Source organism: Scleropages formosus, chromosome 22 (genome assembly GCF_900964775.1).
Source record: "Scleropages formosus chromosome 22, fSclFor1.1, whole genome shotgun sequence".
NCBI classification, from domain to species: Eukaryota; Metazoa; Chordata; class Actinopteri; order Osteoglossiformes; family Osteoglossidae; genus Scleropages; species Scleropages formosus.
This window is the reverse complement of record NC_041827.1, coordinates 18,671,997-18,686,347: the sequence shown is the minus strand read 5'-3', so window position 1 is coordinate 18,686,347 and position 14,351 is coordinate 18,671,997. Positions and strand designations below refer to the sequence as shown.

The following is a 14,351-nucleotide window of genomic DNA, read 5'->3' as shown; positions in this document are numbered from 1 at the left end:
TATTTCTCTCTCCCCTTCAGTCATATCAGCGACCATAAAGGAGGCTGGGAGAAAACAGGGAGCCAGTTGGAAAACGTACCAGAGGGCGACCTGGGAGACCAAAGTAAAGTAAGTAACGTTCCGGGGGTTTTGGTTGCTCGCTGTGTGCTGTGCGTGACAAGGGCTGCGACGATTGTCAAAGTGCGTGACCTCAGCAAGACACCGTTTCTATTGTCGGAGCGACTCCTTTTGCTGTATTGGGGCCGTCAGCGAACTTCGCAGCACCATGGCACTATTATTAATATTATTATTATCATTATTGGTATTTTTACAAATATTCTGTGAAATTTCTAGAAAAATACAGCAAAGCCTTGTTATGCAGTGTAGGATTCATATATGTTCATTATTTATATATCCTTATGATTCATATAATACAGTATAAGGGGATTTGTGACGTTTGACGAGGTCGTCAGAAACGGAACCTCGTGGCAAATCCAGGACCACCTTTACTGCTAACTACAGTATATAGTACCTGTTCAGATTATATAATTAGTTCCCATGTTACGTTACAGAAATGTGTGAATTGTTGTTCATGAGCTTGAAGGAGCTGCTGGAAAGACCATCATGTTCACAGTAAATCTCAGTAAAACGAGGTATTGCCCCTAGTCATTGTTCACGTGGCCTTTTTTTTTTTTCAAACTAGTCATTTGACCAGCAGCTTAGAGACAGAGCGCACACATCCACACACATAAAACAAGGTGAAAAGGTTACAGTCTTTCACAGGTATGACCATTTAGCTCTGTCTAATAAACCCCGGAAAGGTGTCCAGACATTCCAGAATTCCTTTGCATTGTCACGCAGATCAAATATTAATATTTCAAGCGGAAGAGAGTTAAACACTTTGCTCTTCGCATATTTACAGAGGGACCTTCGGGTGTCGACCAGAACAGTACGACAATTTCCTTTCCAAATATGTAAGACTAATGAGGGTTGCAGTTCAGTAAGAGAACTGAGGGGAACAAATGATGGTTTGGAGGAGCGCGGCAGTGTGTTGCGCTCATGGAGAGGAGCTCATCCCGCAGGCTGAGGACTCGCCCACAGCGTACCCCGGGGGGCACCACGGCGCCAACACCCAGATCCCCTCGCTGCTGTCGATGCCGACACGGAACCACATGGACATCACGACGCCGCCGCTGCCTGCCGTGGCTCCCGAGGTTCTGCGGGTGGCCGAGCACAGGCACAAGAAGGGCCTGATGTACCCCTACATTTACCACGTCCTAACCAAGGTCAGGAGACGGGCGGCGAAGGAGCCGCGCGCCAGGCTGTGCGCAGGCCCGAGGATGAGCACGTTACATTTACACAACATTGATTTGTTTATCCAACATGTTTTTTTTCAAAGCTGCTTAGTCCAATATATCCGTGTATACAACAGGGTAATTTTTACTCTATCAATTCAGGGTAAGTACCTTGATCAAGGGTACCACAGCAGGCAGTGGGATTCAGACCAGGGCTATTTTAGATCCAAAGACGGGAGCTCTAAGCACCAAACCCACTTCTGACCCCATCCTGCTCTTTAGTCCAGAACCGTTTGTATTATTATTATTATTATTATTGTTGTTGTTGTTGTTTTAAAAAACACTGTAAAAAGCTCTACTTGTCCCACCAGGTGCTCCACCTTTGGGGGCTTTACTTGAAATGCCGGAGTCAAATATGAAGGTGTATTTGGATGAAAGTGTTGACTTTGTAACAAAGTAATACGATAACTTGAGTGCAGAGTAAGGCTTTTGGAGAAGTTGCAGGTGGCACAGTGGGTAGCCCTTTTGCCTCCCAGCACCTGTGCTATAGCTCTGAATCCAGCTCGGTCTGTGTTGAGTTTGAGTGTTCTGTCCGTGTTTGTTGGGGTTTCTCCCAGGCGCTCTGGTTTCCCCCCCACAATCCAAAGCCGTGTTTCAGGCGGCCGCGACTCTGAATTGCCATTTGTGCGTGAGTTTTTTTTTTACACCGCTCTTCTGTATAAATGGATGAATGACCATAAGGAGTTCAGTGCAGTGCATCGTAAGGGCAGCAGGTGGCGCAGCGGTTGGAGCTGCTGCCCTTGGAGCCAAAGGACACAGATTAGAATCCCACCCTCTGCCGTAGTACCCTTGATCAAGGTACTTAACCCTGAACTGATACAGTAAAAATGGCCAAGGTGTTTAAAGAGGTAAATCAGCAGAAGGAGATTAACAATGTGAGAACGTTTGGGGCTGCAGGGTGAGATCAAGCTGTCCGTCACCATCGAGGACGAGGCCAATAAAGAACTGCCTTCGGCCGTGCAGCTCTACCGGCCCGTGCGCCAGTACATCTACGGCGTGCTCTTCAGCCTGGCCGAGGCCAAGAAGAAGGCGGAGCGGCTCGCCATGAGGAGGAACCGCCTGCCTGAATGTGAGCGCCGTCGATGGGTCGGGCACACGGGGACACGTGCGCCGGCGCACGACGACCCCCATCCGCTCACCGCGCGCATTTCCGCACCTCCTTCCCGGCTGCAGATCCCCACGTGATCGTAAAGGAGTGGGCGGCCTACAAGGGCAAGTCGCCGCACACGCCTGAGCTGGTGGAGGCGCTGCCCTTCCGGGAGTGGACCTGCCCCAACCTCAAGAAGCTGTGGCTCGGCAAGGCCGTGGAGGACAAGAACCGGCGCATGCGGGCCTTCCTGGCGTGCATGCGCTCGGACACGCCCGCCATGCTGAACCCGGCCAACGTGCCGACGCCGCTCATGGTGCTGTGCTGCGTGCTGCGGTGAGTGGCGGCGGCGGCGACTCGCTCGGCGTCACCCCGTCGAAAGTGATGACATCAGAGACCCGGACGTCAGTTCCTTTATTTTGTAATATTTGATCCTTTTTGTTTTGCTTCAGGTTTATGTTACAATGGCCAGGAGTAAGAATTTTGCGTCGTAACGAACTTGACGCTTTCCTAGCCCAAGCACTTTCTCCTAAACTATATGAACCTGACCAGCTGCAGGAGCTTAAGGTGATTCCCTAGAGAATGTCGTATGAGAGGTGTCCTTCAATCACTCGATAACCCTTTCCCCGTCCATTCCGTAACACACGTGGCCTGAGGTTGTCGAGAACGGCCCAGTAGCGCTTCCACGGCGAGATCCAAAACCAGAAATGGGTTATTCGGTTATTCCAGGACATTCCTCATATTATCATGTGCGGTTTTCTATTCTTTGCTAAGAAATCAGATTTAAATTTCTGGAAAAAAAAAAGAAAAAAGAAGGAAATCTGTGAGGGAGGTGATTGCTTTAGTGGGCTCGTGGGTAGATATTTGCTGCAGCTGTGTATGGGGCAGCTCGGCCGGCGGCGCCTGAGTGGAGTGTATCGGGGTGTGTAAATGACGCCGGCTTGGTCCTCTTGGTCTGGACTGCGTGCGCTGTGCGTTTGCTGTGACTGTGCTGAACCCCCGATGACCCGTGACGATCCCCACCCCCCGCTCCCTCTCTCACTCATGCGAATGGCTGTGGACTTCCTCCTGCTTGCTGTGCGCTTCGCTCTTGGCCGAGTGGGTGGGGTGCCGCGTGTGCGTGCGGGTGTGTGCGGGCTGCCGGCACACCGGTAGGCTGCCTCTCGCTAATGCGCGTATCCTGTGCCCCGCAGATCGACAACCTGGACCCCCGGGGGGTGCAGCTGGCCGCGCTCTTCATGAGCGGCGTGGACATGGCGCTGTTCGCCAACGACGTGTGCGGCCAGCCAATCCCGTGGGAGCACTGCTGCCCCTGGATGTACTTCGACGGCAAGCTGCTCCAGAGCAAGCTGATCAGGGCGAACCGGGACAAGGCCCCGCTCATTGACCTCTGTGATGGTCAGGTAGCGCCCCCCCCACACACACCCCCCGCCTCGAATACAGTGCACTGCGCTGCTGTCCCTCCCCTCCGTTGCGTCGGTGCAGTGACCGGTCCACGTTGACCGAGCGCTGAAGGAAGTAAAGACCCACAGCGTGGGTTTAGCTGCGCTCCGGATTCCGGGAAATACATAATTTTGGGAACGATGCGCTGCTCTAGGGCTGCCCCTTTTTTTTTTAATGAATCAAAAGTCATTTTTATCACCAAGTCCCGATACCCTTTGATTTATTTATGGGTTAGGTTCTGTAAAAATCTCAGAAATACCCATAATAAGCAAAAAACACTTTTTTTTTCCATGTTAATATTTTTTAATTATTGCATTGTTAAAACGAGAATTTGATTCTAGGTGAGCGAAAATAGAAATGCGTTTTTCTCGTGAAGCCCCGTCGATTGCAAATCGCTGACCAATTCATCCCATATTGATCACTGACACTCAGGAATAGCACAGAGGAGTGTAAACACTGTGGAAGCGAGTTGAATAGATGCAGCCTCTAACTGCAGGCAGTATTTTGCAAAATTTTTCGCAGAAAAAAAAAAACGCAGTTAAAAATAAACCAGAAAAGCTGTAACTTGACCTTCAGTAACAAAGGGCACCAGTTTATCGTATCGTTACCTTGTTTTCCGAGTCAGCTCTTTTTATTTTTTTTTAATTCCCGAGACCGAGTGGAAAAGCAGTGGATAAAGTATTTGCACCGAATAGGAAGAGAAGAGCTACACTGTTGCCTTTTGTCAAGACAATGTATTAATGTTTCTTAGGGAAACTGGCCGAGCTGATGGTACTCTTGTTAAAATCAGTGACTCTTCACTCATAACACAACTTGTGCTTTTCAAACATTGTTTGCGCTGTAAGGGGTTTTATCCATTCAGTCAATACCGTCATTCAAAGTGTGCTATTATTCACACCACCGACTATATATATATATATATCGACATGCAGTGCGCTGTCTGTGGTTATTAATAGTTCCGGCAACAATGTGTCCGGGGTTGTCTGGGGTCACGCCTTAGGCGACCCCGCATGGCCTGTGTGTTCCCATTGTCCCCCCCGCTTTAAAGCGATGCTTTCATTTTTCCATGGGATGGACGTTGTCTGGGGCGGGTGGGGGGGGGGGCGTGGCTTAGCTGTCTCACGGCAGCCAATAGCAGCGTGAGAAGGTTTGACGAGCGCTTCCTCTCCCTCCCCCAGGCTGAGCTGGTGGCCAAAGTGGAGAAGATGCGTCAGAGTATCCTGGAGGGGCTCACCTTCTCGCGGCCCCCGCACCCTCTGCCCTTTCCCCCACCGCCACACGGCATGCCTTTTTACCCCCCGAGCACTACCTTCTACCCCCCACCCCCTATGCCCCCGCCTCAGGGCAGAGGGAGGGGCATGCCAGGTAAGTGGCCGACAGCAGAAGTCACAGCTGCCAGCACAGTGTTACTATATTATTATTATTATTATTATTATTATTGTTGACAGTAATGTTTTGCCCCGTATTGTGATGCCTGAAAATCACTTAACAAGCAAATGTGACAATTAAAGCAAAATGGTGCTTTTGGGAGAAGAACCTCATGATTCCAGCGTAGGGCTTTGCACTTCCGATCTGTTTCTTTCATATCGATAACTTTTCTGGTTCACGATTCTACTGTATCGAATCTTATGGCCTATTTCCCAGCCTTTAATGTTTTATCCAGTATGATTTGTGTTTTTGAGTGTATAATGTAACATAACTAAATGCTGGGGCTTCTGTTTTTGGCCAGATGTTCAATTCTTCAAACAGGTAGATACATATATGTACAATATGTATATATGAGACCTGCATAAAAGGGGCAGCAGTATACATATATAGGTTATTTTATAAAAATAATGCATTACTACCTGGGGAGTCAGTAGTGTATGATTAGAGCTGCTGCCTTCAGCCTCAAAAGACACAAGTTCGAATCCCTCTCCTGCTGCTGCACCATTGATCAAGGTACACCCTGAACTAATCCAGTAAAAATTGCCCTGCTTGATAAATAGTCATTGTAAATAACCTAATATTTTGAGTTGCTCTGAAGAACTAATAAATGTAGATAAAATAATGTCCATTTGGTGCCAGGGCTTCAAGCCATTCCCTCCCAGGGTGGCAAGCTGGAGATCGCGGGCACCGTGGTGGGCCAGTGGGCAGGGAGCCGGCGTGGTCGGGGCCGGGGCGCCTTCCCTCTCCAGGTGGTGTCAGTAGGAGGACCAACCAGAGGGTGAGACAAATAGTTGTGCAAATATTTTTGTTACCCTTTAGTCCTCCTCCTGAAAACAAGCTGTTTGTTTTTTTTATTGTTTTATTTTATCTATTCATCTTTCTCCCCTGACAGTCGTCCAAGAGGGGTGATTTCAACACCTGTCATCAGGACCTTTGGTCGAGGAGCCAAATACCACGGTAGAGGCTTCAAGGCTCAAGGATCGTACCAGGTACACTCCATCCAGGTAGCTGAGCTGTGCAGCATGCAGGCCTGCATCTTTTGTTTTCTGAATCCAGCTAATCTGGAATATCAGCATGCTTGCTTAACATGCATTTTGGTATTCCAAATTCCATGCATACTTCACCTGCTTTCAGTTGCCTGAAATTATAGCGAATTAGGTGGCCTGTTGCTCCTCCCACCAGCATTGGGATCATACTGTAATTTTACCCTAATGCATACCACCGTTTTGATACTTTGCTCCGACGCACTCATAATTTACATTTATTCATTTTGCTGATGCTTTTCTCCAAAGTGACTTATAGTGTTAATCTACCTACAATTATTTACCCTTTTACACAGCTGGGTAATTTTATTGGAGCAATTTAGGGTAAGTACGTTGCTCAAGGGTACCGCAGCCGGAGGTAGGAATCGAACCTGCAACCTTTGGGTCCAAAGGCAGTACCAGCTGCCCAATAATAATAATATTATATTTAAATTATTATTATGCTTCAGTTACTAGAACAGTGTTGGCTGAACGAAGACTGTACTAGTAGTCCTGCATTTCCTCAAATGCCTAAATCCCTGACAACCATCATGTTAACATAAAGTCACAGCTTTCAGTGTGAGCTCAGACCCGTGAAATACACTTCACATGACCCAAGTGGGTTTCGCCGAGGCGTCTGGTTAACACACAGCGCAGTCGCTCGTGTAAAGCACAGCGCACGTTGAGGCTCAGTCGCTTTGTTCGTGCCGCCAGTGTTGCTGGGAATGGGGCTGGAAGAGCGAGTCGAGAGCACTGCGTAAGGAGATGCGCCTTTTCACAGTTAACGCGGTGCATCATGAACGACTGCACTTCCTGCCATGTCTGAGCAGCTGAAAACCCTACTCAGAGTGCTTTAGAGGTGGTAAAACTTGGTAAAGGTCCTTCTGTTGCTTCTTGGATTTTTTTTTCCATTTATTTCTATTTGGATTTTTCTGTATGTCTGTTTTCTAAAACCTGTCTGCAGCAGAGTGAACACAACCTGTGTTTAACTACCAAGGAACAGCTGGTAGTGTAGTGGTTAGAGGTGCTGCTTCTCGATCCCGAGCTTGCGGGTTTGATCCCCACCTCTTGTTTTAGTAGCCTTGAACAGCATACTTACCTTAAATTGCTCCAGTAAAATTAACCAGCTGTATAAGTGGGAGGTAAATAATTGTAACCTTAAGATTGTGAGTCGCTTTGGAGAAAAGTGTCAGCTAAATGAAAATATATTATCTTTTTTAAACTATATTGCTATATTTCTAGATCATTATATTTTTTACCATTATATTTTACCTTACCTTATGTTATTTTATCCTATTTTTATCATTACATATTCTTTGTATTTCTGTTGCATGTTTCTAATTTATTTTATTTGTATTTCCTTATTTTTATTATCTCTGCTATTAGTATGTATCACGGACAGTCGGAAGCATTTCACTGCACGTTGTACTAAGTATGGTTGTGTATGTGACAAAGTTTGAATTTCAGTTTCAATGTAAATGTAAGCTGATAATTGGTAGTAAAGCTGAGATGGTCTTTGGTCACTGTTTATTGTGGCCATACTGGCGTGTTACAAATAGCTGAGTTACCAGTCTTAGGCGCGTTTCCGCAGCCGCCCTGTAGATGTCAGTAAAGAGCACTGAAACAGAATAGCACTGTGGGACATTGATTCAACTCAATTCCACGGTGTTTACAGCTCTTGTTTGTTGTTCCCGAGTGTCGATGATCAGTAACGAGATGAGGAACATTCCGTGTTTTTCAGATTAATCCTTTGTTACCTGGCATTAAATAAGTGCGTCGAGACATTTTTTTTTTCTCAGCTGTTTTAAATTTTTGTTTCGCTATAGCTTGTCGTTAAGAAAAATTCATTTTACAATACAAAAATCCAAAAGTATTTTGTTATCTATATGCAAAATTTGTACATAACCACACACACTTTCTGAACCGCTTGTCCCATACGGGGTCGCGGAGAACCGGAGCCTACCCGGCAACGCAGGGCGTAAGGCCGGAGGGGGAGGGGACACACCCAGGACGGGACGCCAGTCCGTCACAAGGCACCCCAAGCGGGACTCGAACCCCAGACCCACCGGACAGCAGGACCGTGGTCCAACCCACTGCGCCACCGCACCCCCTGTACATAACTAACTAATTTTAAAATCATCTGTATCAGCCTTTACTAATTTTGTAATGTATAAGCCTTTACTAATTTTACTTTGGAATTGCAAAAAACGAATTACGAACATTTTTCTGGTCCCATGTTCTCCTTGCTCTGGCTGGGAGCCGCAGCACCTGACTTGTACTGACGGGCAGATGCGTGGAATTTTGTCAGCCGCTGCAGTTTGAAAACGAGCGTAAATGCAGGGTTGCTCGACTGAGAGACGTTCGTAGCTCCAGTCGTGTTTAACTGTTGCACTTGAGGCTAAAAATGAGGTCACTTTGGTATTCTTTGCGCTACCGTATTTTTACAGCGGGAGTCTTTCTGTGCATCCTTCAAGTTAATTTGGTGACGACGTGCCGGGTGCTCAGAGCTGGCCGTCACGCAGTCATCTCAGACATATTGATCGCTCGCAGTGCTGAGTGTGTGGAGGGTGACATAAAATATGAATGCATAAAATAGAATGGGAAAGGGTGTCTTCATCATCCAAAAATACAGGCTTCGCCATGAATGGAGACGATTTTGAAACACTTTGAATATAGCTGTGCGGGGCAGCTTGGAGTGTGTGATGCCTTTAGAGCATAATGGGGTGAAAGGAGGATTTTATGCAACACTGGAATGGAAAACCTTGTTATCCTGATTAAGGGACAGTGGGGGAGAATTTGCAGTTCTATTTTGAGCCGGCACTGTGACTTTCAGTGCCTTAGTGCGATTTACTTTAATAAGATTATCGCTGTTATTCCATTGTTCTCTTCATCTTGTGTGTGTTAAAGTTAGATAAACCATCATTAAGAAGGTACATGTTCATATACTGTCTTCCTTCACATAACAAGCGCTGAAATTGAGAACTCAGACTTACAAGCCCTCATAATTTGCACCATCAAATTTGCATAATGAGCTATCAGCTCACACTTAGAAGGTTTAAGGGCACAGAAATTTCAGTTAAATGCAGAATATACCTTGGTGAGCAGCCCCCACACCCCCACGTGGGCTGTGGCTTCTCCCGTGTGTCTCGGTTCACTCGCTGTCCGCTGTGACTTGACTTAGTACAATGGCATTACCTGTCATAATAATGAACTTTAAAGCAAACAAGTTTTTAAAGAAACTTATAGTTATACGGACAGCTGGTAGTGTAGTGGTTAGTACTGCTCCCTTTGGACCTCCAAGATTACAGGTTCAAATCACACACCCCACTGTAGTACCCTTGAGCAATGTACTTACTCTAAATTACTCCAGTAAAAATTACCTCTGGTATCAAGAGGTAAATGATTGTAAGGTGCTTTGGGGAAAAAAGTATCAGCTGAATGAGTAAATACGTAACTGCTAATACTTGGTAAATTGCTTCTGACAGTGTCAACATTTATATATTCATAGGCTCCTAAGTAAATGAATACACTTGAAGTGTGTTTGTAGTTCATTTTGCTCCTAATACAAGTCACTTGTATCACAAAGTCATGATCAATAAAAGCTTGTGATACAGTTTATTGAAGACTATTAATCTATTTATAAATTAGCTTGGGTGAAATGTTTGTTACAGATGTAATAAATTCTTTAAAACTTTTTTATTTTTTAAGACCCACTTGTATGGTGGTGCAGTGGATTGGACCAGGTCCTCCTTTGCAGTGGGTGTGGGGTTTGAGTCCCACTTGGGGTGCCATATGACAGACTGGTGTCCCATCCTGGGTGTGTCCCCTCCCCTCTCCAGCATTATGCCCTGTGTTGCCAGGTTAGGCTGTGGCTCCCTGCAACCCTGTATGAAACAAGTGTGTCTGTGTGTGAACACGTATGTGTTATATCGCAATGTCTATTTGTTTTTTGAAATCCCACCTTCAGACGAAATCAAATGTCTTTGAAGGAGTCAAATGTTTATTATTTCTTATGGAAGAGTAGTTCATTCCTGGATGAAAAATGTAACCTGAAATTAATTGAAATACCAGTATAAAAAGGTTTGTTTATATGTGTTTAAATGTAAATCACTGTAAGTAGTTCAGTACTGCAGTTCCCTTTGGAAAAAAAGCACGAGCTAAATTAATAATAGTACTGGCTGCTAGTTCAGTTGTTACACTGCATTTAACTTAGTCAGGGGTTGTGATTGCTTAAGACTGTCAGTGTGATGGGAAGTAGGAAATACATGCAGTTTTTTTGTTATGAAGCATAGTTCTGCATGCTGTACATAGTGAAACACTTGGTAAGTGAGTAAATAAAATGATGACATAACCAGGCAAAAACATAGCTGGAGTCAGCAGTAAAAAAAGGGAGTGTGTGTGAGTGTGTGTGTGGACAGCATGGTGGCACAGCAAGTAGTGCTGCTGTCTCCTGGTGCCTGGGTGGTGCGAGAGGACGTGAATGTGGTCCCTGCTCAGTCTGTGTGAAGTTTGCATGTTCTCCCTGTGTCTGTGTATGTTTCCTCAGGGTGCTCTGGTTTCCTACCACACTTCAAAGACATGCTGTTCAGGTTCCCACATAGTGTGTGAGTGACAGAGAGAGTGTGTTCCACTGATGTATGGATGAGTGACCCAGTATAAGTAATGTATCTAGCACTGTAAGTCACCTTGGTGAATAAGGTGTGTGTGCTGATAACACTAAACAGAGTTCATTGAGAGTTCCTTTGGAGAAAAGCGTCTGCTAAATAAATAAATGTGATGTACATTAAAACTAATTTAAAGTTACCAAAAATTCTTAGTCTCCAGAAACATTCATTCATCTGCTGTTCATCACAGATTGTTGTGTGATTGGACCCATAAATGTTAGCGATCATCATTCAGAAAGAACGGGGGCGAGCTGTAGACCTCGTTGAAGCGAATGAACATCAGGCAGTGGACGCCGCTCTTCTGTGGGTGCTCTTCACTGCCACCTATTGGCTCGGTGGTTAAAAAGGTCGCGATTGTTCTGCCGCAGGGGGGGATGTGGGTAAAACGGATCGTTGAAAAATATTGTTAAAAACAGAAAAACTGGAATAAGATAAATTTGATAATGTGAGGGTCTGAAATAAATGAAAATATTGTTTTTGTTAACCAGAGCAAGCCTGCATACGCTGCTTCAGCCACCGAGGCAGTGAAGGAGCGGAAGAAGCCCAAGCCGGAGGAGACCAAGTCCCCCCCGCAGTCATCGGAGGGGTCTGCGGCGGAGAACGGGGTGGAGGCAAAGGAGGCCAAGGAGGCAAAGGAGGCCAAGGAGGCCGAGGAGGCCAAGGAGGCCGAGGAGGCCGAGCAGCTGAACGGGAACAAAGAGAGCGGCGGGGCTCCGAACCAGCCCCAAAGTGCCTTGAGCAGTGACTCTAAAATGTGCAATACTAATCCTCATTTAAATGCACTAAATGCAGACGGCGACTGCCACAGGAGCGACTCTGTGAGCGCCTCTGTCTTAAAAACAGAAGAGTAAACCTATTTTTATAGAGAGGGTGAAGGATGATGAAGGGTTTAGGGTCAGGAATATCTGGAAAGACGGAAAGCCTACAGTTGACGTACATTTTTTCCCCTCTCCGTAGGAGAAAAATGGAGGACCTGTTTTGAAAATTTGGATCCCTCTTTTGATGTCAGCAAGAATTTAAACACGAAAGTCTGTTTCTCGATTTAACGAAAGACGATAATACCAGTTACGGATACAACACTTACCAGTTTAAGGAGTAGGACAGAACAGGCCGCTCCCTCATCACTGATCTTTACACGTTTCAAACTGGTTACGTGAGCGTTATTTTTTTTCTTTCTTTCTTGAAATAACTAAAGCGGAAAAATGCTTTCATTTGGCACAAGTCTTTTAGTACTTATAGGTTGAGATACTCTTTTTCAGAACCTGGCATCATATATTTGCCATTGTAATTGATTTTGTGTTGTGGCACAGTAAACTCTGTGAAATAAACTCGCATATGAGGAAAAAAGAGAAACACAAAAACCACATTTCTCACATGGGTCATAACTGTGGGTTTTATTGTGTTGAAAAATGTGCAGAATAATTTCGAAATTAAGTAACTAGAGTAAATACTGCAGCTTAAGTTCAGATATCATTATATGTCATTCTTAAAGATATATAAGTAACATGTCAAGAAACGGTTTAGGGGAAAAAAAAAAAAGAATCACCTACGATGCAGACGATCTCTCAAAGAAACTCAAGATACAGTTTGTGTCAAATTGCCATGCATCAGTGATCAATGAAAAATGTGGTTTCTTGAATCCAATGTAGAACATTAGTACTACTGTTTCAGCTAAACTTTCTGCATGGTTCATAATTTTAAAAGGTGTGTAGTTATTATGCATGTTGTCCTTTTTCTTCCATCCTTACAAGTACTGTGCCCATTTACAAAATTTAAAAAAAAGGCTAATAATCAGTAATAGTCCTATAAAAGGTGTTAACTGTTTAGTCAGTAACTGATTTGCTCTAACCTTAAATTTTTGTGATTATTGACCTCTGTTGCATTTAATCAAAAAAGAAAAAACTTACAAAAAATTATCTAGCCACTTTGAATATTGTTAACCCTGGTGTACTCATTACTGTATACATTATTGTTCTCTGTTGCTGTTTTATGCATTCATATTAGCAAAACATCTCTCTGGAAAAAAGAAAAATCTCAAAAAAAAGCTTTGATCTTAAATGGGCCCCCCCCACCCCCTTTTCGTAGCTGGAAACGAGTCGGCAGGATGCTTGACCTTCCCATCAAGAGTTTAGCATAAGCAAGTAAACCTGTAATCATTTTCAATGTTTACTTTAGTGTTTTCAAACTTATTGTACTTCTAAAAACAGAATCGTTATGAACTTTTATTTTCCATCTAATTCTCCTGATGCTTTCCATCACACATTAGTGATCAGAAATACGATGTATTCCCCCCCGTTCCCACCCGCAAGAGCTAAATAGGTTACCTTGATGTAAGTTGGATGGAGTTTCTACCTAACTCATGGGTTGTAAAAGAATGAACTACTGTTGGGTTCGACTGAATGTTGATGGATTGTGGCTTGGTGTTTCTGAAGGCAATTGAATGCAACTTACAATGCTTAATAAAAGTCTATTCTTTTAGTATAAACTGGATTGTGTGTCCTTTTGTGGCCGCGTGTGTGTGTGTGTCTGTATGCTGATACGGAGATGCAGAGTTTGCTTCATGTGAGTGTCGGTAGTGGGGTGATGCCCAGCTCTTCGGAGTCACCGTGGTGAGATGTGGAGACTGTTAGTGTTTATGTGCACTTGAGGCTGTTGCTCTTTTTGATGCCAAGTCCCAAAAACGCAGTCTCGTTACACACACTTGTTGCTGCTGGTTTTATCTCACTCACCCATATCGACCACCTCCCTTTCGCAGCCCTCCGACTTCCGCAAACTTTGACCGTCAGGACCCCAACCTTCTGAAACATCCTGCAGAAATGTAAAATAAGGGTATAACAGAATACAAGCACGTATTAAGAGGCAAGATTAAATAAAAGAAGCTTATATAACAAAAAAAGAATGATCCATAGGCAAGAAAAAAATTACTTTGAAAAGAAACTTATTTAGGGAGTGTTAAGGGTGAACTTATTAGCACTTTGTTTTTGATATTTAAAGCGACAGCAGGTGGCGCAATGGTTAAATCTGCTGCATTTGGCCTGTAAGGACTCAGGTTTGAATCCCACCTCCTGCTCTAATACCCTTTACCAAGGTACCTGCCCTGAACTGATATAGTAAAACTACCCACTTTGGTAAATGGGTAGAATTTAAGTTGTCAGTAAAGTAATTTCCTCACAAGCAGAAGCGCTGCATCTCTGGTGTCACTGCAAGCGAGGAGAGCCTAACACCTACCGGAGGATGGTTGTGGTCAGTCTTGCCTGGTACTTGTCCCTCACTTCAATATGAACTATAATAATAATAATAATAATAACTCATTAATCACAACCTAATGAGAGCAGGTGGTGTGTGGGCTCTCACTTTCTTAAATATTGAGTTG

General features: G+C 44.7%; 1 protein-coding gene across 2 annotated transcripts in view; it reads left to right on the top strand.

The window, feature by feature from the left end:
- Positions 1-13,463, top strand: part of LOC108923339 (constitutive coactivator of PPAR-gamma-like protein 1 homolog) — a 29,987-nt gene extending 16,524 nt beyond the window's left edge. The window contains exons 8-17 of one of the 2 annotated variants that reach the window (XM_029247997.1): positions 21-108; positions 1,062-1,265; positions 2,232-2,403; positions 2,508-2,757; positions 2,874-2,988; positions 3,615-3,824; positions 5,043-5,229; positions 5,932-6,070; positions 6,185-6,281; positions 11,467-13,463. In XM_029247997.1, coding sequence (XP_029103830.1) covers positions 21-108; positions 1,062-1,265; positions 2,232-2,403; positions 2,508-2,757; positions 2,874-2,988; positions 3,615-3,824; positions 5,043-5,229; positions 5,932-6,070; positions 6,185-6,281; positions 11,467-11,829 — 1,825 coding nt within the window. In that variant the 3' untranslated portion in view covers positions 11,830-13,463. Of the gene's footprint in view, positions 1-20; positions 109-1,061; positions 1,266-2,231; positions 2,404-2,507; positions 2,758-2,873; positions 2,989-3,614; positions 3,825-5,042; positions 5,230-5,931; positions 6,071-6,184; positions 6,297-11,466 lie in introns of both variants that reach the window. The other variant, XM_029247996.1, reaches the window with a different exon arrangement.
- Positions 13,464-14,351: the final 888 nt, after the last annotated feature.